The sequence below is a fragment of the Heteronotia binoei genome, chromosome 2 (assembly GCF_032191835.1).
Source record: "Heteronotia binoei isolate CCM8104 ecotype False Entrance Well chromosome 2, APGP_CSIRO_Hbin_v1, whole genome shotgun sequence".
Classification (NCBI taxonomy): Eukaryota; Metazoa; Chordata; class Lepidosauria; order Squamata; family Gekkonidae; genus Heteronotia; species Heteronotia binoei.
This window is the reverse complement of record NC_083224.1, coordinates 190,286,062-190,313,480: the sequence shown is the minus strand read 5'-3', so window position 1 is coordinate 190,313,480 and position 27,419 is coordinate 190,286,062. Positions and strand designations below refer to the sequence as shown.

At 47.4% G+C, this 27,419-nt stretch overlaps 1 protein-coding gene across 3 annotated transcripts in view; it reads left to right on the top strand.

Moving 5' to 3' along the window:
* Nucleotides 1-27,419, top strand: part of LOC132567105 (transducin-like enhancer protein 2) — a 75,294-nt gene that overhangs the window by 23,396 nt on the left and 24,479 nt on the right. For all 3 annotated transcript variants that reach the window (XM_060232727.1, XM_060232726.1, XM_060232728.1), the window contains exons 8-11: nt 19,318-19,334; nt 23,166-23,267; nt 25,949-25,993; nt 27,253-27,393. In XM_060232727.1, the coding sequence (XP_060088710.1) occupies nt 19,318-19,334; nt 23,166-23,267; nt 25,949-25,993; nt 27,253-27,393 (305 nt within the window). The remainder of the gene's footprint in view (nt 1-19,317; nt 19,335-23,165; nt 23,268-25,948; nt 25,994-27,252; nt 27,394-27,419) is intronic.

Genomic DNA, 27,419 nt, shown 5'->3' with positions numbered 1-27,419 from the left:
TCTCCCCAAAATACCTCCCAAGTTTCAAAAAGATTGGACAAGGGGGTCCAATTCTATGAGCCCCAAAAGAAGGTGCCCCTATCCTTCATTATTTCCTATGGAGGGAAGGGATTTAAAAGATGTGTGGTCCCTTTAAATGTGATGGCCAGAACTCCCTTGAAGTTCAATTATGCTTGTCACACCCTTGCTCCTGGCTCCGCCCCCAATGTCTCCTGGCTCCACCCCCAAAGTCCCCAGATATTTCTTGAATTGGACTTGGCAACCCTAACTCACATTCAATCCTTTACATTTTGAAAAGTGTTTTTAAAAGACCCTGCAGTCTATTTAGATACGGTGTGTTGACTTTTAGCTGATATAAGAAAGGTTGGTTTAATGTTCAATAGCACAAGAGACCCAGCATTTTAAAAAGAAAAGAAAAAAAAAGAGCTACACAAATCTTTTAAAAGGGGCATAGATTAAAATCCACAAAGACTTCAAGTCCATCATCCATCTTTCTTCCTAGTTAGCAGCAGAGAGAACAGTCCAGTTTTCATTCCCAGACATGAGATTAAGTATACGGCAATTGTCCCAACAGTTGGGAAATATTTGCAAGAAAGAAATGAAGACGCTCGGAAGCAGCCACAGAATATGCATGAAAGGAAAGAATGGAGCAAGATTCAGGACACTTGAGATCTGCATGGATTTTTTTTTTTTAAAGCTTTATACAAAACTATTTAGCTTTCAGGCACAAGGACCTTACAGTCACCCCCAAAGCAGAAATATGGGAAGTTAGTGGAGTACTGCTGCGTTGCTGTATGTATTGGTGTTTTTGGACTAGCTTCCTTCCAATCAGAAAGCACACAGGGATTCAGTTAGTCAGAGCGCACACAGTTAGGCAGAGGGTTCTCAGGTAGTAGGACTGGGGGCGGGGGGGGGCATTATCTGCCTAAGATTTTGGAGAATCACTTCCAGTTGCCATAGACTGTACTGGGTTTGGTGGGCCCAGGGTCTAGACTCGGGCCAGACAGCTTCATTTGAGAGCAGCCGTTAAAATGCGATTGATTTTTAGGGATGAGCTGCAGAGCTTTGCATGCTGAAGGTCCTGAGTTTGATTCCCAAGATCAGCAGTCAGTCTAGCAGGGTCAGACGCAGGGTTGTTTTTTGGGGGGGGTTTTGAGCAGGAACACAATTCTGGCTGGGCTGCAAAAGCAGGGAGAGGACCTCCCCCGCCCCCCGCTTCATTCTATCCTATTGGCCCATTTTTTCTTATGAACCCATAGGATCAAATGAAAGGATCGGGCAGTCTCTGCGACATGATGTCAGAGAAGGGGTTTAAGTTTAAATCTCCTTGCCTAGCGTCCCACTGCAGCAATCCCTCCATTCTATTCTATAGGTCCGTAGGATAGAATGTGTAGTGTCTTGTGCTTAAACAAAGCACCACGTGGCCCCGCAGTAAAGGGCGACCAGGGGAAGTTCCTTGGTCACCCTGCGCAGCACGGGAAAAGGCTCCGCCTATCAAGACCAGTGGCGGGAAGTTTGACTGGCCAGGATTGGGCTGGCCAGCTAGGGGGCTGTTCCGGGATAAATGTATATAAAGCGGGTCCCGGCCCGCGGGTCCCAGTTCCGTAATGTACCTTACAATAAAGTATGTTGCCTTCTACACGTCTCGTCACTGAGTACATTACAGAATGGATTCCATTCTTTCCTATAGTCCCATAGGATAGAGTGGAGGGATCGGGCTGCCGCTGCTGTGCAACTCTAGAGAAGGGGATTTAAACTTTAAACCCCTTCTCTGGTGTGGCCCCATGGCGCAGAGTGGTAAAGCAGCAGTACTGTAGTGCTGTGGTCTGAACTCTCTGCTCACAACCTGAGTTCAATTCCGGCGGAAGCTGGATTCAGGTAGCCGGCCCAAGGTTGACGCAGCCTTCCATCCTTCTGATGGTCAAATGAGTCCCCAGCTTGCTGGAGGGGGAAGTATTAAAGACTGGGGAAGGCAATGGCAAACCACCCTGTAAAAAAAGTCTGCCGTGAAAACATTGGGCGTTTTCGCACTGACCTTCAAGTGGCGCGACCACCCTCTTCACACCGGAGGATCTGCGCGGATTTCGCACAAGAAGCGCCGGAGCACCCAAAAGAGCCGGCGACTTCCGTCGCGAAACCCGCTCAAACGGAAACCGCCAAGAAGCAGGAAAACATTTGAGCGGCTTTTGCAACGGAAGTCGCCGGCTCTTTTGGGTGCTCCGGCGCTTCTTGTGCGAAATCCGCGCAGATCCTCCGGTGTGAAGAGGGTGGTCGCGCCACTTGAAGGTCAGTGCGAAAACGCCCATTGTGAAAGCAACGTCACCCCAGAGTCGGAAATGACTGGTGTTTGCACAGGGGACCTTTCCTTTCCTTTTCCTGGTGTGGCACTGCAGAGGGAGGCACAAAGTTAGTTTTGCCTAGGGCGCAAAACCCTCTAGGGCCAACCCTGGTTATGAGGAGATCTGCCCCAGAATGCTGCAGGAGGGAGAGGCAGTTTCTGGGTGGGAACTGCTGTATATATGATTGAGTTTGGGGTTGGGAAGTCAGTTGGTTGGTCAGTTGAAGCTTGCAGGGGACAGAGGCAGAGATGGAGACTATGGAGGGGGGGAATATGTTTGACCAGCTTACCGCAGAGTAAGAAAGAAATGTACCTGCCCTGCATACCACCTAGATAGGGCATGAGTTTAGGATAGGATGAAGAGTTTTTGCCCACATTATTTTATTTCTTCCATTCACTTCTGATGTGTCTGTAAATAGTTGTGAGTTTTAAATAAATCCTTCTATCGTTGGAGGAGTGAAGTCCCTCTGTACCACATAGTTCCTCCATCTGCTTGGAAAAGGTAGGAGCGAGTCAGGGTCCGGGAATTCCTAGGGAGGTGAAAAGGAGTAAAAGAGTTGTCAGCTCTCCAGGGGGAAACCCTGAGTCACCCGCTGAGCACATTGCGGGATGCCACAATGTGGTCACAGACTTTCTGTCCAGAAAAGACATTGGCACTTGGGGTGTTCGACTGTCTGTTGTGGGGTTAGGAGGCTGTCCTACCTAACCAAAGACAGGGACAATGGTGGCAATGGAGTGGAGGTGTCAGGTCAGAATCACAGGAGGGGTAGACAGAGCAGGGTCTGACAGCTGTTGCAGGTGGGAGGGGGACCTTGCACAAGTGACTAATAAAGCTAATTCTGTCTCTGTAGAGGTTGGTTCTATTTCTGAGCTGCATTGCCAGGCAGGGTGACTTTGAAGAGGGGACTTGGTGGGGTGGTGGGAAGGGGACTGTTAATGCCTAAGAGAAGAAATGCTGGGGCCCAAAAGACCTGCCTCCCTCCCCGCCCCCCCAGAAGTCCTGAAAGGGAAGTTTGTAGTTACTCCATGGTGAAGGGGAAAATACTTTACCCATGTTCAAAAGGCATCCTTTCATAATCCAGAGGGGATTTGTCTATTGAGCTTCTGGTTCAGTTGATGTTCATTCCAACTGAGCTTGCTTAGGAGAATGTTTCCAAAGGATTGGGGCCCCCAGGGGCTGATCCCTCTGCCTTCCCCTTGGCCTCCTTTCACAGCTCTCCCAGGCTGATTCTCCAGGCCTTCTTCTGCCACCTTTTGACTGATCACTGTGCTCGAGCAGCCAAGGTGTCAAACTTTCTCCTTTCCAAATTGGGGGGAAGTGGAATGGTTTCAGTGCCCGTGAGCATGCGCGGAGAGCTCATCCTTCAATGCTGAGTAGCTACAGCTGCCAAACTTCAGGTGGGCGACCCATCAAAGAAACCCCGTGCACCAGGTAAAACAATTTTCTGCAACTCCTTATAGCGTTAGATATCCAACGAATAAAGTGAATACATGAATAAACTTACTATTATTGTAAAGTTATTATTACGATCAATAATATACTTTTGGTCTCATAATAACTTTATTCATTCAAATATCTAATGCCATAAAGAGTTGCAGAAAATTGTCACAGGAACCTTTTTTGTTTTACCTGGTATGTGAGGTTTCTTCGATGTGTCACTAACCTTACACCACGGTCCATTTGATTTTGTGAAACTTCAGGTGGGGACTGGAGAACTCTGGGAATTACAACCAATCTCCAGGCTTCCCCCTGGAGGAAATGGCTGCTTTGGAGGGCGGGCTCTGTGGCATCACATCCTGTCAAATGAGGCCCCTCCCCTTTCCAAACCTTGCCCTTCCCAGGCTCCACCTCCCCAAATCTCCCAAGTGTTTCCCAACTGGCAGTTGGCAACCCTGCTGAGCTCCTGACCGTTCTCAAACTTTGTCCACCCTCACATCCCTGAGCTGGCAATCCTATGAGTAGCTGCCCAAGTGGTCTTGGAATGGGCACAGAGGCAGCAGTTTTCAAAAAGAAAGTAAGGGAGGTGAAGAACTATCCCTCTCGCTCTCTGAACTAAGTGGGCAGGGTGGTTGGGGGGTTTTTTTGGTGGGGGGATGGCCAAAAAACCCTCCTCCAAACTGAGAAGAATTTTCCCCCAGCAAAAAAAATCTTCTTGCATTTTATGTCTTTGAAAGGTAAAGGTGTGCGAGCACCAGTTGTCTACGACTCTGTGGTGACATCACATCACGTTTTCACGGCGGACTTTTTGACAAGGTGCTTTGCCATTGCCTTCCCCAGTTGTCTACACTTTACTCCCAGCAAGCTTGGTACTCCTTTTACTGGCCTCGGAAGGATGGAAGGCTGAGTCAGCCTTGAGCTGGCTACCTGAACCCAGCTTTCCCACTGGGATCGAACTCGGGTCGTGAGCGGAGAGCGCGGACTGCAGTACTGCAGCTTTACCACTCTGCACCATGGGGCTCTTAGTGGCTATTTGCATTTATTAGAGACTGGGAGCATATATATTTAGATACTTTGTACCTATGTGTGTGTTTTTATTTATTCAGGTTTCTACCCCACCTTTGTGTCATATAACATGGCACAGAAGAAAACGTAGAATAATATAGAAGTTTAAAACCTTATAAAGTTTTTTTTTTTTTTTAAAGAGAGCTGAAACAGGAGAATAAAAGTGATTGCAAAAACCAGCAATGCATGGCATGAGTGGCAGGGCTAAAAGAGTCTCATCCATTGGTGGAATCAGGATTCCAAGTGGTGGCTGGAGATCTCCTGGGATTACAACTGGTTTCCAGATGACCAAAATCACTTCTGCTGGAGATAATGGCCACTCTGGAATGTGAACTCTATGGCATTATACCCCATTGAAGTCCCTCTCCTCCCCAAACCTCACCCTCCCCAGGAACCACTTCCAAATTCTCCAGGTCTTTCCCAACCCAAATCTTGGAATTGTATCTATTTTGTGAAGCAAAGAATGTCATCATCTGAGGGGCCACAGCTGAAGGAGCCCTGCTTTGTGCACCTGCCATATTTGGAATGCAGGTATGCAGAGGAAGGTGAAGGAGATCCTGGGTGGGATTGTAGGGATGGCAGTAACCCCTCAAATATTCTGGCTCTAAACTATTTATATGCCACACTTTACAGAAAAGGTACCAAACATGGTATGGTATTAATTCAGCCTCCGGAGAACCTCCACTTTCATTGAGATTTTTTAAAAGGTATAATGCTCCAAAAAGCACAGGCATCCCCCAGAGGTACCCAGTTGCTGGTGGAGATGTTTAAAGTGGTTCCAAGGCGGAGTTTAGGGTGCCAACATCCAGGTGGTGGCTGGAGATTTCTGGGATTTCAACTGATCTCCTGGTGACAGAGATCAATTTCCTTGAGTAAATGGCTGATTTGGAGGGTGAATTCCACTGAGGTCCCTCTCCTCTCCTCCCCAACCCCTCCCCCTAGGCTTCATCCCAGCCCTAACCCCCTGGTATTTCCCAGCCTATAGCTGGCAACACTGTTTTACTGTCCTGCAGAGCAAGTAATGCATAATGCAAGCATATAAATTCTTAATTTCTGCAGGTTGCAGAATTTAGCTTTTCTTGCAGAATTTGGGCATTCGCACAGCTCAGGGTTCTCTTCTCTCAATACAGATTTGCAGTCTCATAGCAGACATCTTGACTGTATGAAGGTGCCACACACAAAGATCTTAGATAAATATGGAATCTGGAGTCACAACAGCTGGCTGCCTGCAACACACACATGCATGCCCCACACCCTGTTTGGTTTTGTTCTGAATTGCTTTGCATGCAAGTCTGATCAAAGCCGTTTTGGCAAGCCTTGCCTTGCTTTCTTGTCTGCAAAACATTGTGGAACTCCATCCAGCATCTGTTAGTCCTGTCCCTTCTTTTGGCAGGCCTCCTCGCTAATCTGGGCGGGGGGGGGGGGGGAGGCCTTCTCTTTTTAACTTTCACACCAAGGCTGGCACCAGGCCCACTGAGGAACTCAATAAAGGATCCCATGGAGGGGGCAGGGGTTTGGCCACAAGCCTTATAAAAGGAAAAAGACAGGTAGTCCAGCATCTGACTGGAAAAGGCCACTTCTTCTGCTCTTCTGAAGCAAAGGAGGTGACCAGGCAAAAAGGTCTCTAAGTAATTTCTTAAACCACAAATTATATTTATTAGTTGTAATTCTTGCAGAGCCATTTTCAATACTTTAAAACGTTATCTTCTTACAACTTTGATTTTAAACAATTTTATTAATTAGCAATATATTGTTATAGAAATCTATAAGAAATTTTAAAATAATACAAAATAAAAACAATACATCGCTTTTCCCCCCTTCTCCTCCCTCCCTTTTTCTTGACCCCCGCTGGTGTTTTAAAATTAAAGAAAAAAGGAACAAAGTAACTTAACAAATCAAGAATCCCCATTTTAGAACCTTATATCAATACGGAAGAAATAAAAATATAAAATAAGAAAAGTTAACTCTATGGGCGTTTTCGCACTGACCTTCAAGTGGCGCGACCACCCTCTTCACACCGGAGGATCGGCCCGGATTTCGCACAAGAAGCGCCAGCGCACCCAAAAGAGGCGGCGACTTCCGTCGCGAAACCCGCTCAAACGTTTTCCTGCTTCTTGGCGGTTTCCGTTTGAGCGGGTTTCGCGACGGAAGTCGCCGGCTCTTTTGGGTGCGCCGGCGCTTCTTGTGCGAAATCCGGGCAGATCCTCCGGTGTGAAGAGGGTGGTCGCGCCACTTGAAGGTCAGTGCGAAAACGCCCTATAAGTTCGTCTTTATTTTTCAGTAAAAAAAATTCCCTTTATAAATTCTAATCCATTATTCCACCAACTTTTATCAAAACTCAGTCCCCTTGCTTTCCATTGTTTTTCAACGTAGTTTTGAAACTTCTCCCATTCCTTCCTGAACTTCTCCAAATCATAGTCTTTTCAGATTCTTGTAAGTTTATCCATTTTACTCCATGACAAAACTTTTAAAATCCAGTCCCATTTTTCTGGTATTTTGTCTTGCTTCCATAGCTGCGCATACAATGTCCTTGCAGCTGAAAGCAGATACCACACCATTGTTCTATCTTGTTTTGAAAAACTTTCCATTTGTAATCCTAAAAGTCTGGAGACCTCTTAATGTCATAATTTTTGACATTTCTTTCTGAATCATTTGCCAAAATTGTTTTGCTTTTTCACAACTCCACAACATATGGTAGAAAGATCCTTCATTTGTTTACATTTCCAACATCTGTCTGACACCTGATTATTGTATTTTTCGGACCATAAGACGCACCCCCCCAAAAAAAAGTGTGGGGGGGAAAGTGTGTGTCTTATGGAGCGAAGGTACGTACCTTCCTGGGGGGGGGGGATCCGCTGCCTCTGCCTCCGATCCGGTGCTTCCCCCGCGCCTCCCTGCCTGGCTCCATCTTCTTGCAGCAAGCGCTGGGATCGCTTCATGTGGCCCCACCGCAAACCCAGCGCTTCGCGAGCGCCGGCTGCGGAGGGGGCAGCGTGCTTCCTCCTTGCCTGTGTGCCTGGCTCCACCTCTGATGCTTAAAGCAAGCGCTGGGATCACTCCCTCCGCCCTCCGATCCCAGCGCTTGCTTTAAGTATCACAGATGAAGCCAGGCACACAGGCAAGGAGGAAGCACCCGCCCCCTCCGCAAACCCAGCGCTTCGCGAGCGCCAACTGTGGAGAGGGCAGCGTGCTTCCTCCTTGCCTGTGTGCCTGGCTCCACCTCTGATGCTTAAAGCAAGCGCTGGGATCGCTCCCTCCGCCCTCCGAGACGAAGAAGCAGTCAAGCCCCACAGTCCCCCCCCCACACTAAATTTTTAATCTCCAGGGTCCCTCTACCCAAAGTTTTCTGGCTACGGGCCTCGTTCCTTCCTTCCTGTATATTTTTTATCCTGCACTTTCTCTAGGGTGCTCAGGCCATCAGCATATATGGTCATCTCCTCCCTACTCTGTCCTCACAACAGCCTTGTGAGGTAGAGGCTGAGAGAGCGGGACTGGCTGAAGGTTGTAGGCAAAAAAACATGTGGAGAGCTACCGTTGGCCACCCCTGCATGTTTTTCAGTCTAGTACTTCCACCACGACCACACACTGGCTTTGTTTTTTTCTCTCTTTTATATTATCTGATTTCTTAGTTATTGTTGACTAGCTGGCTTTAAAAAGTCTTCATTTTCCCATCTGCCTATTACGCTTTTAATGTGATCATATTTTTTTTTTAAAAAAATGTATTGCATTAAGAAAAAAAAAACCCTTTACCTTTCAAAGTAAAGGAAATCATAGCAGTATAAGCAGTTGGGATATTTCACTGCCCCACAAAACAGGATGGTGTTTTCCTGGTGATTTCTCTCTCTCATCAGCATTTGTAGATGTCCTGTTTGGATCTGCAACATTTCAAAACCTTTGCTGTTCTCAGAACAATTAGCAGGATTCAGCAAGAACGCCATTGATGCAGTCTGTTCTCAAACTAGACCCACTGTAAGTGCTAGATATATAGGCTACTGGGTTTTTGTTTTGTTTTTAGCATTCTGCTGCTTTTTTGGATAATTGTAGAGCTTTTATAGTCATTGTGCTTTAGAACAGAGGTGGACAAGCTAAAGCTAACAGCCTTCAGGGAAGCCAAGTCCACCAAACTGCACAGCAGGGGCTGTGACTCAACAGTAGAGCATCTGCTTAGCATGCAGAAGGTCCCAGGTTCAATCCTCAGCATCTCCAGTTAAAAGAATCAGTTGAGAGGTGATATGAAAAGACCTCTGACTGAGATGCTGGAGAGCTGGTTTGAGACAGTCTGAGGCTGGTTTCACACTGAGAAATTGACACAATTTTATCCTGTTGTGAAAAAAATCCGCTTCAGTTTGAACCATTTCTTGGCTATCAGACGGCTGCTGCTGGAGCGGCAGGATCCCGTCAGTGGTTGCCCATTCCCACTGCTAGCCTGGCTCCACTACAGACCCGCTGCAGAACGGGAGAGCCAGTTTGGTGTAGTGGTTAAGTGTGCGGACTCTTATCTGGGAGAACCGGGTTTGATTCCCCACTCCTCCACTTGCAGCTGCTGGAATGGCCTTGGGTCAGCCATAGCTCTGGCAGAAGTTGTCCTTGAAAGGACAGCTGCTCTGAGAGACCTCTCAGCCCCAACCACCTCACAGGGTGTCTGTTGTGGGGGAGGAAGGTAAAGGAGATTGTGAGCCGCTCTGAGACTCTTTGGAGTGGAGGGCGGGATATAAATCAAATATCTTCAAAGCTGCCATTTTCTCCAGGGGAGCTGATCTCTGCAGGGTGAACATCACTTGTAATTCTGGGAGAATCCCAAGCCTGTTGTGAGGGAGGAAGGTAAAGGAGATTGTGAGCCGCTCTGAGACTCTTCGGAGTGGAGGGCGGGATATAAATCCAATATCTTCTTCTTCTTCTTCGTCTTTGTATTTTTTTAAAAGGCCCCCATGTGTGCGCTCAATTGGAGAAGCACACAAGCGCACCTCAGAGAGGGGTTGTGGGGGGGAACACCCGATCTTGCTGGAAATGGCTTGGTGTGATCACACAGCTCTTCCACTTCTGAGTCACCCCAGGACATTCAGACAGCAGCCCATTATGTGACCTACATCCAATTCAGGGGAATGCTACCAGGAAAATCCAGGTAGCTTTTCTGATGTGGATAGGAGGTGTCTTGGGACATGGTGAGTTCGGGTGCAGTTTGGAGAGCAGATAAGCTCGGTGTGATCGTGCACTTTTAATCTGAATGGGAGGCAGAGCTAGCTTGGGGCAAATCTCCTGTGTGAAATCACCCTGAGTAGACAATACTGACCTTGGTGGGCTGATGGTTCGATTAAAGCAGCTTCACGAGTAACCATAAGTGATTGGTGGCTGAAAAACTCGAGCAAAGTGCCACAAAGAACCTTTGTTTTAGAGTTATTTTGGACTTTGCTGGGGGGTTTTGCCATGCAATTGTGCTGGCAGTTTTTTAATTATCGGTTTGTGTGTGTGGTCATGCATTCTGCCATTTATATTTCTGCCTCAAGACTAGCAAGTGGAGCTATGATTTTAACAGAATAAATCATTCTCCCCACTGATTCTTTTCACACTGTTGTGCAACCACTTAAAGAAAGCTCATCATTATCCAGTCCCCAGAGCATTATTTCTAATCAGAGAGGCCAATGGACACATCCTAGAAGCAGGGAGGGGCCAGGCTTCCAATGTCTGTCAGTGTGCTGGAAATGGCAGTGGCTTGAATAGTGGCTCTTCCTCTCAGGACTAGAGAGTTCTTGTTTTATCTAGAACTAGTTACACCACTGCAGGCTGCAGAGAGACCAGGACTTATTTTGCACTAGGCTTGTTCCGGGTGGAGAGCCCTTTTGCTCCTAGCGCTTCTCTCTGTTTCCATGCAAGCTGCCCCAGAGCTGCGAGTTGACATGCTGCTTTTCTGCAGCAAGTGAGATCATCTTACGAGTGGTTTCTGCTTGCAGCGGAAAAGCAGCGCGCCAACTCACAGCTCCCAGAGCAGCTTGTGCGAAAACAGAAGCGCCAGGGGCAAAAGAGCTCTCCACCTGGAACCAAGCCCTAGTGCTAAATCAGTTCAGATTTTGGAATGTTTCCTTTGTCTAAAAACGCCCTGCAAGGAGAAAAACAGCAAAGTCAACCAAGATGACTGTGCTGGTTTTCTAGTTGCAGAGACTTCTTATTCAAAGGAACTGACATCCACCACCTGCCACCTAAGTAAGGTTAACTGGGGCAGAGCGGGAGGCCAAAACAGACCTGGAAAAGGCCCCACCATCCCCCACTCACTGGAGGGGGGGCTGAAGACCCCAGGAAAGGAGCCACAGTGACTTGGCTCCTTCACACCCTGGCAAAGCTTGGCAGCAGACTGGCTGCCAGGATACAGCAGTGCAAGATTGAGGCAGATCCCCAGGGAACAGGGCAAGAGGGAGAAATTTCCCAATCCAGAGCAGGCAACTCTAGTTAGGAGGCGCCTCCCTGGAGATTTGTGGGGTAGAGCCAGGGGAGAATGGGCCTTGGGTGGGAATGGGAGCTCAGCTGGGTACAAAGCCATAGGCTGGATTCAGATGGCCAGTTTGAGCCGAAACAGGCATTTTCCCCCAGGTGGATTAAAAAGTCCAGGTCAGACAGGCACAGCTGCCGCCTGCTCCGCTCTCACACTCACCTCATCTTCCAACACCTCTGAGACGGTCAAATAGCTGCCAGTAGGGAAGCGGTAGCAAAATATTTTGCTGCGCCCCTCCTGTGTTTCCTGGTGTCTGACTGCTGGTGGGCACAAGCGAGGCATATTCAATGCCATATGTACAAATGAGGGAGATGGGAGAGAGGTTGCTAACCCTTTGGAGCTGGCAAGGGTTGTGGATTTATTTGCAAAGTTAACTTCCATATGTTTGATAAGTGCTTGTCAATCACCCTAGTGTCTTTCCACTCATTATCCAGAAATTATACTGGAAGGTGGGAGCTAGGCTTCCCAATCCCCAGGTCCCAGCGGGGGATCCCCTGGTTTTACAGGCTTCCCCCCTCCCCCAGCCAGCTGGCCGGCGGGGGAAGCTCCACCCCCACAGCCATTATGCACCTCCAGGAACGATTCCCATAGGGAATGATGGGGAATTGATCTGCGGGTGTCAGGGGCTCTGGGGGGGCTGTTTTTTGAGGTAGAGGTGCCAAATTTTCTGTATAGCATCTAGTGCCTCTCCCCAAAATACCTCCCAAGTTTCAAAAGGATTGGACCAGGGGGTCCAATTTTAGGAGCCCCAAAAGAAGGTGCCCCTATCCTTCATGATTTTCTATGGAAGGAAGGCATTCTAAAAGGTGTGCTCTCCCTTTAAATGTGATGGCCAGAACTCCCTTGGAGTTCAATTATGCTTGTCACACCATTGCTCCTGGCTCCGCCCCCAATGTCTCCTGGCTCCACCCCCAAAGTCTCCTGGCTCCACCCCCAAAGTCCCCAGATATTTCTTGAATTGGATTTGGCAACCCTAGTGGGAGCATACTTAGGGAGTAATCTGAACAATTTCTATTGTCCTTGTCTCCAGCATACAGTACATTTTAATGCTGTTTGTCCAGGAGAGGGCCAGTAAGCTGTTTGGGCTACATTCTGACCTCTAGAAATCTTACCCTACATCCCCTCTGGCTTAGATTTCATCAGCTTATGCATTTTAAGTGTATTGTCACACAAGGCCTAGAAACTTCAGTTTTTAAAAACTGAAATTCTCGGGACATTAAATTCTGAGGTTCTCATGCATAAACAGGCAGCAAGCACCGAAGCCCTAGGAATTAGGATTTGCTGTATTAAAATTTAGCAAATTCATGTCACCTAATTTGCATAGCTGCAAATTGCCTGTTAATTATGCAAGCCATGCCAATTAATTGTTCTATTGTCTACCCGTTGCTGTGCAACCCCTGCTGTTAGCTACCACTCAAAAATTGACGGGAGGATCACAAAAAAAAACCATATTTTCCCCTGACCTCCTTTGCTGGAGTCATTGAGGCCCTCTTCCCAAAAACAATGCAAGGCTTGCCTGCGAGAGACGAAGATGGAGTAGGGCCCCTCCCCTCTTGTCTCTCTAGCTGTGCAATTAACCTGCAAGGAGAATCCCCCCCTCCCCAAGTCTTGAATCCAACAGTTAAATACGAACCGCCTCTCCCCCCATTCACACACATTTTAGTTGACAGGGTACAAGAAAATGGAAAATGCTAACAGATAGCTGAAATAACTGCTGCTCTGTGCACTCCTCCCTCCTTTTAACTTCAGTGGGGTTTCATTTGTCTCCATAACCTGCATTTTTCATAGGCACAGAGTTGCCAGCCTGCTGGTGGGGTGAAGCGACCTTTCGGAATAGCAGCTGATCTAGAGAAAATGACTTCTGGATCCTCTGGCATAGTTCTCCCCTGAGCTCTTTCCTTCTCCCCCACCCCTGCCCTCCAGAGACTCCACCCCCAAATTGTCCAGGATTTTCTCAGCCCAGAGCTGGCGACTCTGCCTCTAGATTGCCTGACCACTATGCAGGGAAGGAGAGCCAGGGTCCTGGGCAGAAGTCCAGGATGGGATCCCTGAAGTACTGCCGGCCCACCATCCAGAGCCTCCCCAGCCTCAAGAAAGGGTCTCCCCCCCTTGGCCTCCTTTCCTTTCCCACTTCCTTGTAGAGGGGGCAGGGCCATGGTGCCCCCCCCCAGCCCTCCAGCCTAGGGACTTGGGCAGCTGGCAGCAAAGACCATCCCTGGTGCTCTGCGGGATTGTCGAGTGGTCGGCCTGGAGTGAAAAGCACAAACACATGAAGGATGGGTCTGCAGAACTCATGTTCCCACCCTTCCTCAGCAACTTGGGCTGCCAACTCTGAGTAGGCAATTCCTGGAGCTTTGTGGTGAAGCCTGGAGATTTAGGGTGGGGTTGGGCCTGGGGAGAGGAGGGAGAGCATCAGGATCTAATGCCACCGATCTCACTCTCCAAAGGGGAAGGGATCTCTGTCATCTGGAGATCAGTTATCGTTGTGGAAGATCTCCAGGCAAGGTTGCTGACCACAGGGGAGGAGTAGACACATGTACATCTCCTCTGTTGCATTCACACCAATTGCATGGAGACTGGGGGGGGGGGGCTGCAGTGCTCCTTGGAAGTCCAGCAGTAAACCCTATCCATTTAAATGGGTCTCACTGCTGAACAACTGTGCAGCCTGAAGCATCCAGAATACCTCCCAATATCATGCAGAAATACGGAGCCACTCAGGACAAACCATAAAACTGACTACAAAACTCAGGATTTATATATCAGTCCACATCCACTAGCAGTTTACTGTACCTCAAGAAGTGCAGTCACAGACACCTCTTTAACAGCAGCTTATGTGGCTGTTTCACCTCTGGTTTGCAGAACTTGAATGTGCCCTCTTATGGTTACCAAACTCCTGGCAGTAGCTGGAGAGATCCCAGAATTACAACTGCTTTGGAGGGTGAACGCTAGGGCCCTCCCCTCTCCAACCCCCACCCTTCCCAGCCTCTGTCCTCCAAATCTCCAGGTATTTCCCATTTGGGAGTTTGCAACCCTGCCTCCAACCACTAGGTAATGCCACTGTCAAGTTCTGCACAGTTCTCAATAACAACACCTATGATGTGAATCAAATAAGGTCCTTTATTTGAGACACGATACAGCCAGGATGCCTTTTGGAAGATTATACTATGTAAGCAAAATTTGGCAGGTCTGCAAAGTGGGAACCAAGAATTCAAAACATTTTCCCAGGAGGAGAAAGGAACCCCCTCCTGGAACAGGGTGCTAAAAACAGAACCCGGGAAACACTGGTACAGCAGATAACATCTGGCCTTCATAAAAAGGGAGGAGTGTTCACTGTCTGAGAAGCCAACTTGCTGTCCAGGGCAGAACGGTGACATCTATGTTGCAGAAAAGATTAGTGAGTTGTGATAGTAAACTTGGTGGGGCACATAATACAGTAGGAGTAGGATTGTAGAAATCTGGAACCAGCCAGAAATCTAAAAAAGATAATTTGAAGCAAGCCAGTGCAAGTGCAGAAGAAGTGGATTCCCATAATAAGGGAGCAAAATGCCATACCTGCCAATCATAGCTGTGATGTCCTTCATTGGCTTTGTCAAAAGGATAGCAGTTGGCAGAAGATGCCTCTTTCCATGTCATATATTAATATTATGCAATAAAATGTAATCTGTTCCCTGTTGCCTGGGAGAAAGGCAAGGTTTTCAATAAATAGATACAATTAGGCAGAAAACTGACTGTACATTTTGCTGCTATCTGAAAATCCAGTAGGGCTAGAGCAGGTCCCCAGACTTCTTGAGCCTGCAGGCCCCTTTGGAATTTTGACATAGGGTGGTGGGTAGGGGTGTGCAAAAAAAAATAAATATCGGAATTAATCGGATTCAGAAATACATGGGGCCAAAATATTCGGAATACCATATATTTCCAAATACCGGTATTCGGAATAGCCGTATATACGGGAGATATATGGCTATTTCCGAATATGCGGCCCAATTATACCCTATGGGCCATTGAAATCAATGGCAAAATAGGGTATATTGGAAACCGCCTGGAGGGGAGGGGGTTTGAGGGAGAGCCCCCAAATTTGCAGGAACCTAAAGGGCACTCTCCCCTATGAACCCCCCAAGTCTCAAAAAGATTGGGCCAGGGGTTCCCATTCCAGGGGCACCCAAAGAGGGTGCCGGTATTCCACCATTATACTCTATGGGCCATTGAAATCAATGGCAAAATAGGGTATATTGGAAGCCACCTGGAGGGGAGGGGGTTTAAGGGAGAGCCCCCAAATTTTCAGGGGACCTGCAGGGGTCTCTTCCCTATGAACCCCCTAAGTCCCAAAAAGATTTGGCCAGGGGTTCCCATTCCAGGGGCACCCAAAAGGGTGCCCCTATCCCACTATTATACCCTATGGGTAATTGAACTCAACGGCAAAATAGGGTATAATCAGAGGCTACTGAGGGGCAGGGGGTTTGAGGGAGAGCCCCCAAAACTGCGTGGAACCCTCAGACTCCAAAAATAGTTCTATAAAAACATGAAAGTGACCCACCCCACACAGCCCACAAACCAACGCCCTCACACCAAATAGAGGTAATTAAAAAAAAACCAAAACGTGACAGAAAGAAACTTAACTTTTAACACACACACACCCAAGAAACCAGAACCAGGAAAAGGGACAACAGGACAGAATGCAAAACCAACAGCAACAGATCCAAACAAATCTGAGAAAAGGCCAACAAACTCAATTGTTAAAAAACTGATGTTTAACAATAAACATTAGGCCAAACAGCGCCCCCCCCCGCAAGAACCAGAATCAGAAGAGAAAAGGAACAACAGCAGCACAACACAGCAGCAACAAATCAAACACAGAATCCTTTTAAAACAGTAGAAAACTTTTAACAATACAGGAACTTAACCAACCCCTCCCTCCCAATAAACCTTCACCCTAACCCCAAGAAATCCAAGCCACCCAAATCAGTAAAAGTAAAAGGACACTGCACTTTAAAAAGTCCACTCACTAAAGTTAGATATAGGCAAATTGGCAACCACGCCACTCCAGGCCCCCACCCCAGAAGAACCCCTTAACCCTAACCCCAAATAAGCTACCCACCCACCCAAATCTGGATAAGTAAAGGAACTCTGAGTCTTAAAAAGTCCTTTTGCTTTTATCCTAACTAAAATAAAAACAAGAACCCCAAGACTGTCTTACCTTAGATGTCTTCTCCAGGCAGGTCAGGCAAGGCTGAGAGAGAGCAGCAGCAGCTGACGCCAAGGGCCAGTGCAGCACAATCTCTCTCTCACACCAACACCAACACAGCAGCAATGAAATGGAGTCCAGCCAGGTAGACTCCTTAAAAAGGTTCTCTGGCCCTACACAGAGAAGTTTCAAAAAATACCACTGCTCTGTGATTGGCCAGAGAACAGTGTTTACTTGGATACCCAAGAACAACAATGTTGCTGATGGCTGCGGGATTAGCCCAGCCATCAGCTACACAACAGCCCTGCAAAGCATGCATTTGCAATGCATTTTGCAAACGCATGTTTTGAATTGGCTGCTGGGGCTCCACTCCCCCTCCCTCCCTGTTCCCAGGGAGGCTAAGGGAGAGGCAGGAAAAGGCTTCCAAAGGCAGAAAAGGGGGCAAGCAGCTTCCCTGAGGTTGCAGAAGCTCCTTTCCCGCCTTTTACATTGAGTTCTGTATACTTCCGAATATTGATTCGGAAGTATACGGAGAGTTGTATACGGCTTCCGTATTATAGCTGCAAATTGGATTCGGAAGTATAGGACGCCGTATACTTCCGAATCAGGGGGTATTCGGTGGTCTATTCGGTTTGGCTGAACCGAATGCACACCCCTAGTGGTGGGTGCAAATGCAACTGAGCCAACTACAAAATGTCTGCCTCTGGAGGCAGAAAAAAAGGTAAAGGTAGTCCCCTGTGCAAGCACCAGTTGTTTCTGACTCTGGGGTGACGTTGCTTTCACAACGTTTTCATGGCAGATTTTTTACAGGGTGGTATGCCATTGCCTTCCCCAGTCATCTACACTTTACCCCCAGCAAGCTAGGTACTCATTTTACTCACCTCGGAAGGATGGAAGGCTGAGTTAACCTCGAGCCAGCTACCTGAACCCAGTTTCCACCAGGATTGAACTCAGGTTGCGAGCAGAGTTTAGGACTGCGGTACTGCAGCTTTACCACTCTGCACCAAGGGGCTCTCTTCTGGAGTATCTCCTCTGGAGGCAGAACCAGCCATGAAATGTCAGGGAGTGAGGTTACACATAGCTCTAGAAGTAACTAATCACAATTTTATGCAGAAGATCTGATTAACAGGCTGCCTTTTAAAATGAACATATTGTTTATAATATTTTCTTGGATGCCCACAGCTTACATTCTGTCACACAGTGAAGATTCTTGTGCAGTTTGATGGCAGCTGCTGCAATGTAATTTTCAACTGAACAGCCAGTAAGAGCACCAGAGGCCAATGAGAAGCCTCGTGGGCAAAAGATCTATCTGGCCCCACCCACTTGCTAAGAATGTTCTGCGGGTGCCATGTGGGGAACGCCTGGTCTAAAAACATGCATTTTTAAAAAGAAAGCTGGATATGTTGGGCTTTTTGTAGAGATGACAACATTAAAACGAGAGTAACGGAAATAGAAAAATCCAAACATCCAGACATATCGGTTAATGTTTCTTATCTTTTAGGGAGTAGTGGATATGGGCAAAGTGGGGTTTTTTTTAAATAAAAATAATATTATTATTTTTTATAATATGATACATGTTTATTGATAGCTGCCTTCTGCAGGTGGTTAATTCACTCTGGAAAATGTTGTTCTGCATCTTTTTTGACAAATATGGAGGTTGAGTAGCCTAGCAGTTAAAAGCATAAGCTGTTCAGCTCCTACTGCTGGCACAGACTTTCTAGGCAGCCTCAATCAAGCCACTCATGGCAGGGTAATGATGCTGGCCTCCCTGGGGAGGGGCGGTGGCTTAGTGGTAGAGCATCTGCTTGGGAAGCAGAAGGTCCGAGGTTCAATCCCTGGCATCTCCAAAAAAGGGTCCAGGCAAATAGGCATGAAAAACCTCAGTTTGAGACCCTGGAGAGACGCTGCCAGTCTGAGTAGACAATACTGACTTTGATGGACCAAGGGTCTGATTCAGTATAAGGCAGCCTCATATGTTCATATGTACAGGTGCATTTAAAGGGAGAGGGACAATGGCTCAGTGGTAGAGCATCTGCTTGGGAAGCAGAAGGTCCCAGGTTCAATCCCCGGCATCTCCAACTCAAAAGGGTCCAGGCAAATAGGTGTGAAAAACCTCAGCTTGAGACCCTGGAGAGCCGCTGCCAGTCTGAGAAGACAATACTGACTTCGATGGACCGAGGATCTGATTCAGTATAAGGCAGCTTCATATGTTCATATGTTCAGCTCTATTGTAGGTATTTCCACAAGATTTGCTGTAGGCATTTCAGCAAGATTTTGCCATCTCCTGGGCTTGGAACAGGGGACACTAGGGTGTGTGTATGGCAAGGAGGTACTTGTGGGTTTCCTATATTGTACAAGGAGTTGGACTAGATGACCCTGGAGGTCCCTTCCAGCTCTATGAAGCACATAAACTATTACCCCCCTGCTCAAGTTTTGTGCATTACAGGGAACCCAGACTTGTAGGGTGGCAAACTGTTGCACTTCTCTTAGGGTTGCCAGCCCCTAGGTGAAATACCCCTGGAGAACGCAGCCATTTCAGATAATGGACTTTATGATTGTAAATCCTGCCAAGGCCCCTCCCTTGCCCCAAACTCCACCATCTCCAGGATCTACCCTCCAAATATCCAGGTATTTCCCGATGCAGAGTTGGCAACCCTAAGCTGCCTGAGGCCTTTACTCTCCCGCTTTGCTCCCCCCCTTTCTGTTGAGCATTGCAAGGATACTCTCATGCAGGAGTCCAATTAAATTTTTCTTTTCTCGATTTGTTCCTGGGCCTTTGGGATGTCTCGCTGCTGGGCTACACGTCCCAGAACCCCCCTCAAGCCGGGTAAGTTTTCTCTGCATAGACACAAAGGGACAGACGACATGGGCGTGCAGCAAGCATTCCAAATTCTGCAGTGAAAAAACTGAATTCCGCAATGCTAGATCAGCAGATTCAAATGGGCAGGACTTTCCTCATCCTACGGAGGAGCAGAAATCTGGACAGGGTACTTGGGACCTGCACTCATCCCCCCAGAGAGTGTTTTTCCCAGTGCCTCTGCTCCCTGAGATCTTGCCAGATGTTGGCCTCAGTGCTTTTACTTCTGCCTTTGTAAAAGGCTAGACACTTGGTGGGGAGGGGGGCGTCATGGTATAGCCCAGTCTCATCAGATCTTGGAAACTAAGCAGCGTTGGTACTTGGAAGGGAGACCACCAAGGAAGGCTCTGCTGTTGAAGCAGAGCAAGGTTTGAATCCAGTGGCACCTTAAGAGCAGCCAAGTTTTATTCTGGGAATAAGGTTTCCCTTGATCTTACGGGACTCAAACTTTGTTCTGCAGCTTCAGACCAAAGTAGTGACCCAACCAGAATCTACAGAGAAAGGCCACAGCCAACCCCTCTGCTTTTCACTCTCCTAGAAAGCCCCTTGCTGGAGTTGCCATTCCTTTGGCTGTGAATCCCCATAGAAGCTTGGTACGGCAGTGTGTGTTTTGAAACTGGGTTCTGAGGCCCAGCAGAACTGGCAACATAAAATACACCTTGCTGCACACCCATGTAATCTGATTAGGAGGGGTGAGAATTGCTGGAACTAGGGAAGGTCGCCTTGGGTGCCAGGTATCTCTCTCGGCTTGACTTCGCGAACGAAGATTTAAGAAGGGTGCCGTAGTCCACGTCTGCTGCAGGCTCGCTGGTGGCTGACAAGACCAATGCGGGACAGGCAGGTCCGGCCACAGTGGCTGCAGGGAAAAGTCTGATTTGGGGTTGGTGCTGTAGCAGTGCCAGGTATATTCGTAATAATAATATAGCCAGGTATACTATTTTGTCTAGAAAATAATGGCTGGGGATGCTCAGCCAGGAGACAAAAACAAGCCCAGCCCTAGGGCTGCTTAGCAGGAAAAGAAATGTCTTTTACCAGAATTAAACAGCTGATATGACTTAAACTTTATTGGTCTTAATGGTGCCACTGGACTCAAACGTTGCAATATCCATGTACAAAACAACAAGTTATGACCTGCACAGTGTCCCTTTCATGTGAATAGGCACACAATCTATCTGCCATCATTTCCTATTTGGAAATGCCACATAAGCAGTGTCCGTGGTTGCCAACCTCCAGGTGGGGCCTGGAGGCCCCCCAAAATTATGACTGATCCCCAGACGGCAGAGATCATACATGGCTGCTTTGGTGGGTGGGCTCTATGGCATCCTACTCCACTGGGGTTCCTCCCCTTCCCAAACGATGCCCTTTTTAGGCTGCATCCGCCAAATCTCCAGGAATTTCCCAGCCCTTCAAGCAAAGCCCTTGTCACGAACGTATGTTTTGAAAATGAATTCCCCAAATCTCCCAGGAAGGCAAAAGAGGTGTTGGAGCATCAAATTGTGTCCCGGATTAAACTGAGACTGTCGTACAGGATGCAATCCTAAGTAGAGTCACACACTTTTAGGTGCATTGTAGTTGATGGGCTTCGATCAGCGTAACTGTGTTTGGAAAGCTGCCCCTCCCCCCCCCCCTTGTAAGGAAGCGGGCTCTTCTCTTTTTAGCATTCTGCAGGTTAAGGCTGTGGAAGGGAACAGCCCAAGCAGCTAAGGGGGATTTTCCGTTGGTGTCATGCCTCATTATCTTCCCAAAGGGGGAGGGAAGAATTCCTTTCAAGTCCTGCACAAACAGCAGTTATTCAACTGTTATTTTAATTCTAGCCACTGTGCAAGCATTCTTTGTGTGTTAGGGACTGTCTCCAAGGAGCCACTGCTATTTGACAGAGCTCTCATTATATATATATTATTATTATTGTTATTACTTTTTAGACCTGAAAAGGGGCTGGCAGGATTGATTGATTGATTATTCATAAGCAGATGCATGCTCCAATTCCAGACGCTGGAGGTCCATATTCTCTACACCAAGGAAAGCGTCATTCTGTTCACAAATTCTGTGATTTGGTTGAATAATTATTTTGCCTGGTTTATTCACAACAAGGTTCTTTCCCAGGTATTTGTTACCTGTGGTTGCCAACATCCAGGTGAGGCTTGGGGTTCTCCCAGAATTACAAGTGATGTTCAGCCTGCAGAGATCAGCTCCCCTGGAGAAAATGGCAGCTTTGGAGGGTGTGATGTCACATCCTTGTTAAGCTCCTTCCCCAGCTATCCAGGAATTCCCCATTCTGGAGTTGGCAATCCTACCACAAGCAGGCAACTCTACCACAACCCTGCCTACCTCCAGGTGGGACCCTGCCTACAATTGCCCCAAAATGTGGCATGATGACATCACCCAGAAGTGACATCATCACACCAGCAACATTGCATGGTTTGAAAATGCAAGGAGTTGGACCTAGTTCTAGGGGGGACCTGGGAGGACCCCCACTAGACTGAAGATAAGACCTGGCAACCCTGCTGGAATCCCTGGAATTGCAGCTCATCTCCAGATGTTATGGCATCTGTCCTCCAGATTTCATTGGACCCCACTGAGGTCCCCAGCCTCCCTACACTCCATCACCAAATCTTCAGAAATATACCCACCCACCCACCCTATTCCCTACCAGTTGCCAGTGGGGGGGGGCTGGCAACCCTGCAACTATGGTTGCCAACTCTGAATTGGGAAGTTCCTGGAGATTTGGGAGTAGAGCCTGGGAAGAGGGGTCTGAGCAGGGAAGGGAATTGGATAGGATATTGTGCCATACAATCCGCCCTCCAAAGCATCCAGTTTCTCCAGGGAAACTGATTTCTTTGTGTAAAAACAATTTTTATTATTCTACAACATATTATATCACTATTTCATTTACTTCTCTCAAATAAAAGTCAATATGTTGCATCACATTTCCACCTCCCCTCCTCCCTTTCAAGACTTCCCCAGTGTTACTTACAATATAAAAGCAATAAAGGTAATTTAACATTTAAAAAAAACTGTTTAAAAAGAAAAAAAGGAACGTATACTTCTTTATGGTTATTACCTCATTCGATTAATGATCCAATATATTACTAAATTAAGTCATATTATCTATCTTATTATAATCTTTTAAGAAAGAACAATTTTTTTTTCATACTCTCATTTTAACTATCATTCTTGTCTCAGTAAATTAAAAATAGCTGATAAACAAGTTATCCATTATCATATATCACCAAGTGTCCTTTCACTCTCCAATGTTCTTCCACATAGTTCTGAAACTTTCGCCATTCATTATTAAATTTTTCCATATCAAGTTCCTTTAGCGTTCTTGTTAATTTGTCCATTTTACTCCAGTGCATAGTTTTCATAACCCAGTCCCATTTTTCTGGAATTTTATTTTGCTTCCACAACTGCGCATACAATGTCCATGCAGCTGAAAGCATGTGCCAAAGTAACGTTCTGTCTTGCTTCGGAAAATTTTCTATTTGTAATCCCAACAAAAAGATTTCTGGTGCCTTCCAGGGAAACTGATTTCTGTAGTCTGGAGATGAGTTGTAATTCTAGGAGATCTCTAGGACCCGTTTGGAGAGTGGCAACCCTCCCCCATGCAGTGCAGCCTCAGGTCCCTCTGCTTTGCTGCATTCTCATGGCTGTGAGCATGTCCTCAAGTGCTTCCCTCCCCAGTAGATCTCCTTGAACTCGAGTGAGGTTTGGGTCTTCGTGTCCCTCTCTTTAGGGCATGGTTCTGCTGCGCAGGGACTTCTCTGAATGCAATCCTATTTTCTTTTTCTTCCACCTCAAAAGAGCAATTCTGTGTCTCCTCCTGAGAGCCCACAAGAGGAAGAACAGCTGGACAGCACAGGGGTGAAGCATAAGCCAGAGGCCAAAGAGGAGGCAGGACATTACGTAAGTGCAGCAACTGGTGGGACTCAATGGGAAACTGGGCTGACTTTCCAGTTTTAGATCAGTGGGTTGCCTGCCTGTCATCTTGATACAGTTTGGCTGTGACAATTTAAGACTCTGTAGTAGCAGTTGTTGAAGGTGGAGCTACTGTGGAATCACTGAGGTACTTTCACACATGCTGAATAATGCACTTTCAGCTGACTTTCAATGCACTTTAGTGATTGTTTTGCAAGTGGATTTTGCCATTCAGACAGCAAAATGTGCACTGAAAGTGGATTGAAAGTGCATTATCCAGTGTGTGTGAAAGCGTGATCTCTGGACCAGGTAAATGAGTTCAGAATTGTGGAATAGTCAGGAGTGAGAAACCTCAGCAAATTAGGATCCTTTGAGGTGAGAGACAACCTACTTCCGTGGAACAGTTAGATTCCCGTGCAGTAAGAACTTAGCCCAGGTTAGCCTGATCTCATCAGATCTTGGCTAGTATTTGGATGTGAGACCTCCAAGGAATACCAGAGTTGTGACACATAGGGTGCATTCACACTGCACTAACTAATGTGTTTTACATCCAGATGTTTGCTATACACAGTAAAAATCTGGATGCAAAAAACGCATTAGTTAGTGAATGCACCCATAGTCAGACAATGGCAAACCACCTCTCAAAGTCTGGGCCTTGCAAACCTTATAGCATAGTCATAAATCAGCTGTGATCTGACCACACACCAAAAAAAGCACATTGGAGACCAACTAGATTTTCAGGGTGTGAGCTTTGAAGGGTCAAACCTCCCTTGTCAGGTAGAAGTTGGAATGGAGATCCTCAAGTCGTTCAAGTCTGCAAGTGGGAGGGGTCTTGCAAACAAAGGAGTTGGGACGCAGAACTACAGTGTAAAAATCTAACCAAAGCAGGGAGTTTATGGGAAGGACATTAGATTTATAGTGAGATAAGAATCTTATCTCCTTTTTCACCATCGCAAGGGCCTGCCCAAATCAGCTGACTGGCAGGCCCTTTAAATTGTGCAGGAGGCCAGCGCCTGCTCCCTGGTGTTCTCCTGTGCAATTTAAATTACACAGGAGAACAGGAGGGAGGGGGCAGCTCCCACCCTCTTAGCTTTCACCTCTGTGGCCCCTCAGTTGGAGAAGCAGGCAGCAGTGGTGGGGGAGGGAGAGCTGTTTAAAACACATGGGAGGAGCAGCTGCCAGCCTCCTATATGATTTAAAGGGCTCGCCAATCAGCAGACTGGTGGACCCTTTCAATGGTGGGAGGAGCAGCCCAATTTCTCAGCCCCGCAGTCCCTCAAGCAGCAGCAGGGGTGGGGGTGGGGAGGGAGGAAAGCTTGGTGGCCCTGAGTAGCAGGGTCCCCATGGTCCCGCCCACGGCTATGGGCCTGATCTCAATCAGTCATTCTTTTTCAGTTTACTCTACTTCACAGGGTTGTTGGGATGACAAAATGGAGGAGACCACCATATACACAAGCTTGCACTCCTCCGAAAGAAGAGGGAAGGATAAAAAATATGCTAAATAAATAATACAGTGTTTCCCATTCACTTCAGGTCATCTAGTAGACCAAGAGGAATAAAAGGCACTCCAATCCATAAGTAAAATCATTGCTCCTGAACTTAGGCCTTATTCTGAGGGGACTTGGGACCTTTTCAGTGGTGACATCACACCTTTTGCGAACATTCCCAAGGCATTCCCAAGGCATTCCAGTGTTTTGCACTGAGTGTCACATGTATGACTATCTGCCCAAAGGACAGAAGTCTTGGGTGTGTGCTCGATGCAAGGAGCTCCTGGTTCTCAGGGAACGGGTTCATACCCTTGAGGCCGAGGTGACTGCCCTGAGAAGCAGAGACAGTCAGTTAGGCACTTGGGGAAGACTCTCGGGGGCGTATTAGATGAGCCCCCTCTGAACGTAGCAGCCCCGTTGCTGCAAGTGAGCGTGAGGGTCGAGAGGGAACGGCACCGTGCTGAGGATAAGGGGAATGCGCCCTCTTCTTCGGTTGGTGAGCTGGAATCCTTTCGCGCCAAGGAACCATCCCTGAGCAAGGGGAGGGGGGGGGTTGGTAGTTGGTGATTCGATCCTTAGGTAAGTAGACAGCTGGGTGGTGAAACCGCGTACTGACCGTATATATATGTGTGTGTGTATATATATATATACACACACACACACAAACATATATACACATACACATATGTATGTGAAAATAATATAAAAGAATTTATAATTAATTTAATTTTATCCTTTGTTATATTTTAAGAGCTTGTAAGCTTTGGTAAGTTTCTGTGGAGAAAAGCAGGGATTTTATTTGAAATAAATAAAAAACATTGGGAGGGGGGGGCGTGGTTGAGTGTGTGTTTTACTTCAGCTCCAGATTTAAACTCCAGATTTATTCAAACACATTCTGGCAAGTGGCCCCCAAAATCTGGCAACTTGCCCAGAAGTTTGCCCCCCTTGCTGAACCAAACAGGCAGAATGAAACAGTTGGAGCTCTTTTCCCTCCGGTCAGTTGGCAGCCAGCATCCCTTCTTCCAGTGTCTGCTGTCTTGCACCAAATTCTCAGCTTCCAAATCCAAAGGGGCTGATTAATTGATTGCTCAGAAGGAGCTTTAGGGGTCATCTTGTCCAGCCCAATGGATTCCATCTGTTTCTGTTTTATTCTCCCCACCCCCCCACCCCCACAACTTGCAGGAGAGCGATGGGGAGAGAAGTGATTACAACCTGGTTGTTGATGAGGTACGTGGCAAGGATTTATCTTGTGTGCTGAATCGGTGTGCTCCCCAAGCACAGAGCAGTTTATGCACAGTAAATCTACATCTTTGAAAGAGGTTGCAAAAATTCATCTTTTCTTGTGGCAGAGTTGTATGTATAGTGTGTGCAGAAACCCTTGTTCATTCTGGTCTGTTCTTTCCACCCCTTCTTGGATTAAACCCTTGATATTCTGGCCTGGGAAGATTGTTTGACACCTGTAAAAACAAGTGAAAGCTTGTGATGGATGAGCCCCAACACATAGCCCATCCTGCTCCAGAGCCTTTCTTCTAGGTTTTTCAATGTCCAAGGTATTGGGATATTTGGTTAATAGAGCAGAGTTGCCCAGTCATGGAAGCATGATACAGAGTGCAGTAAATAAATCTCCCAAGGAGTATATTGCAAAAAAGGTAAACTGGCATTTATTCAAGTAGATCCCATTCACATTTGGGTTGCAGTCCAAAGAAGAGAAAGAAGCCTAATCTAAGGAGTACTTTCCCTGTCACCAGTGGCCAGCATCATGTGTGAGGGAGTCATGGCTTTGTCCACGGGAGGCCATGTGACCCGAGTGAGAAGACAAAGTGGGAGAGAGGAGGAGTCAGAGGGCAGCTCCCAGGTCAAGACGAAGAGAGGCATTCCATTCCAGGAGATAACACCTAGACACACATAGGGTGTAATCAGACCAGCCGGTGCTGTTTGAGGCACCCCATAGCAATCGGACAGCACCCAGCACAGACATGGCCGATATGCACTAAGAGGAGCCTTCACACCACTCCTGTGCATGCACCATGGCTGGAAACAAAACTTTAAAGCATGTTTAAGGCATGTGGGAGGTGTTGCAGGATGAAGCATGGGAGCCAGATGTGCGTGTGTGATTGTGCCTGTAACATCTGGGGCTGGGGGGGTGGCTATGGCAGGCCAAAAAGCCCATCTGATTGCACCCATAGAGTGACGTAGCACCCCTAATATCCAGGCATGCTGAGTTGCCTCACTCATTTTTGCTGCCGCTATACTGCACATCAGCATACTACTACTGACACTTCCCATTTCTGCAATTTGAATCGCTTGATAGACATTCTGTGACATCACAGTAGCTCAGCCCAACGGCAGCAGGCATGTCCTTTTCTCTCTCTCTCTCTCTCTCTCTCTCTCTCTTTTTAATCAAAAGAGCTGCAGTTTTTAAGCATTTTATTCTCTGTTGTGCCCCCTTCTTGGTTGCCCCTGCTTTCTCTTCTCTTTTCATCCAGGACCCTCCTTCAGAGCACGACATCCCTGCCTGTGTGTCTGCTGCCAAGCTCTTGCCCAGCCGGAGGGACATCCCCGACAGCCCAGCCTCACTGGCTTCCAGTCGGAGTGCCACCCCTCTCAAAGCCAAGGATCCCAATTTAGTAAGCAGGGACTCAGGGCAGGTCTG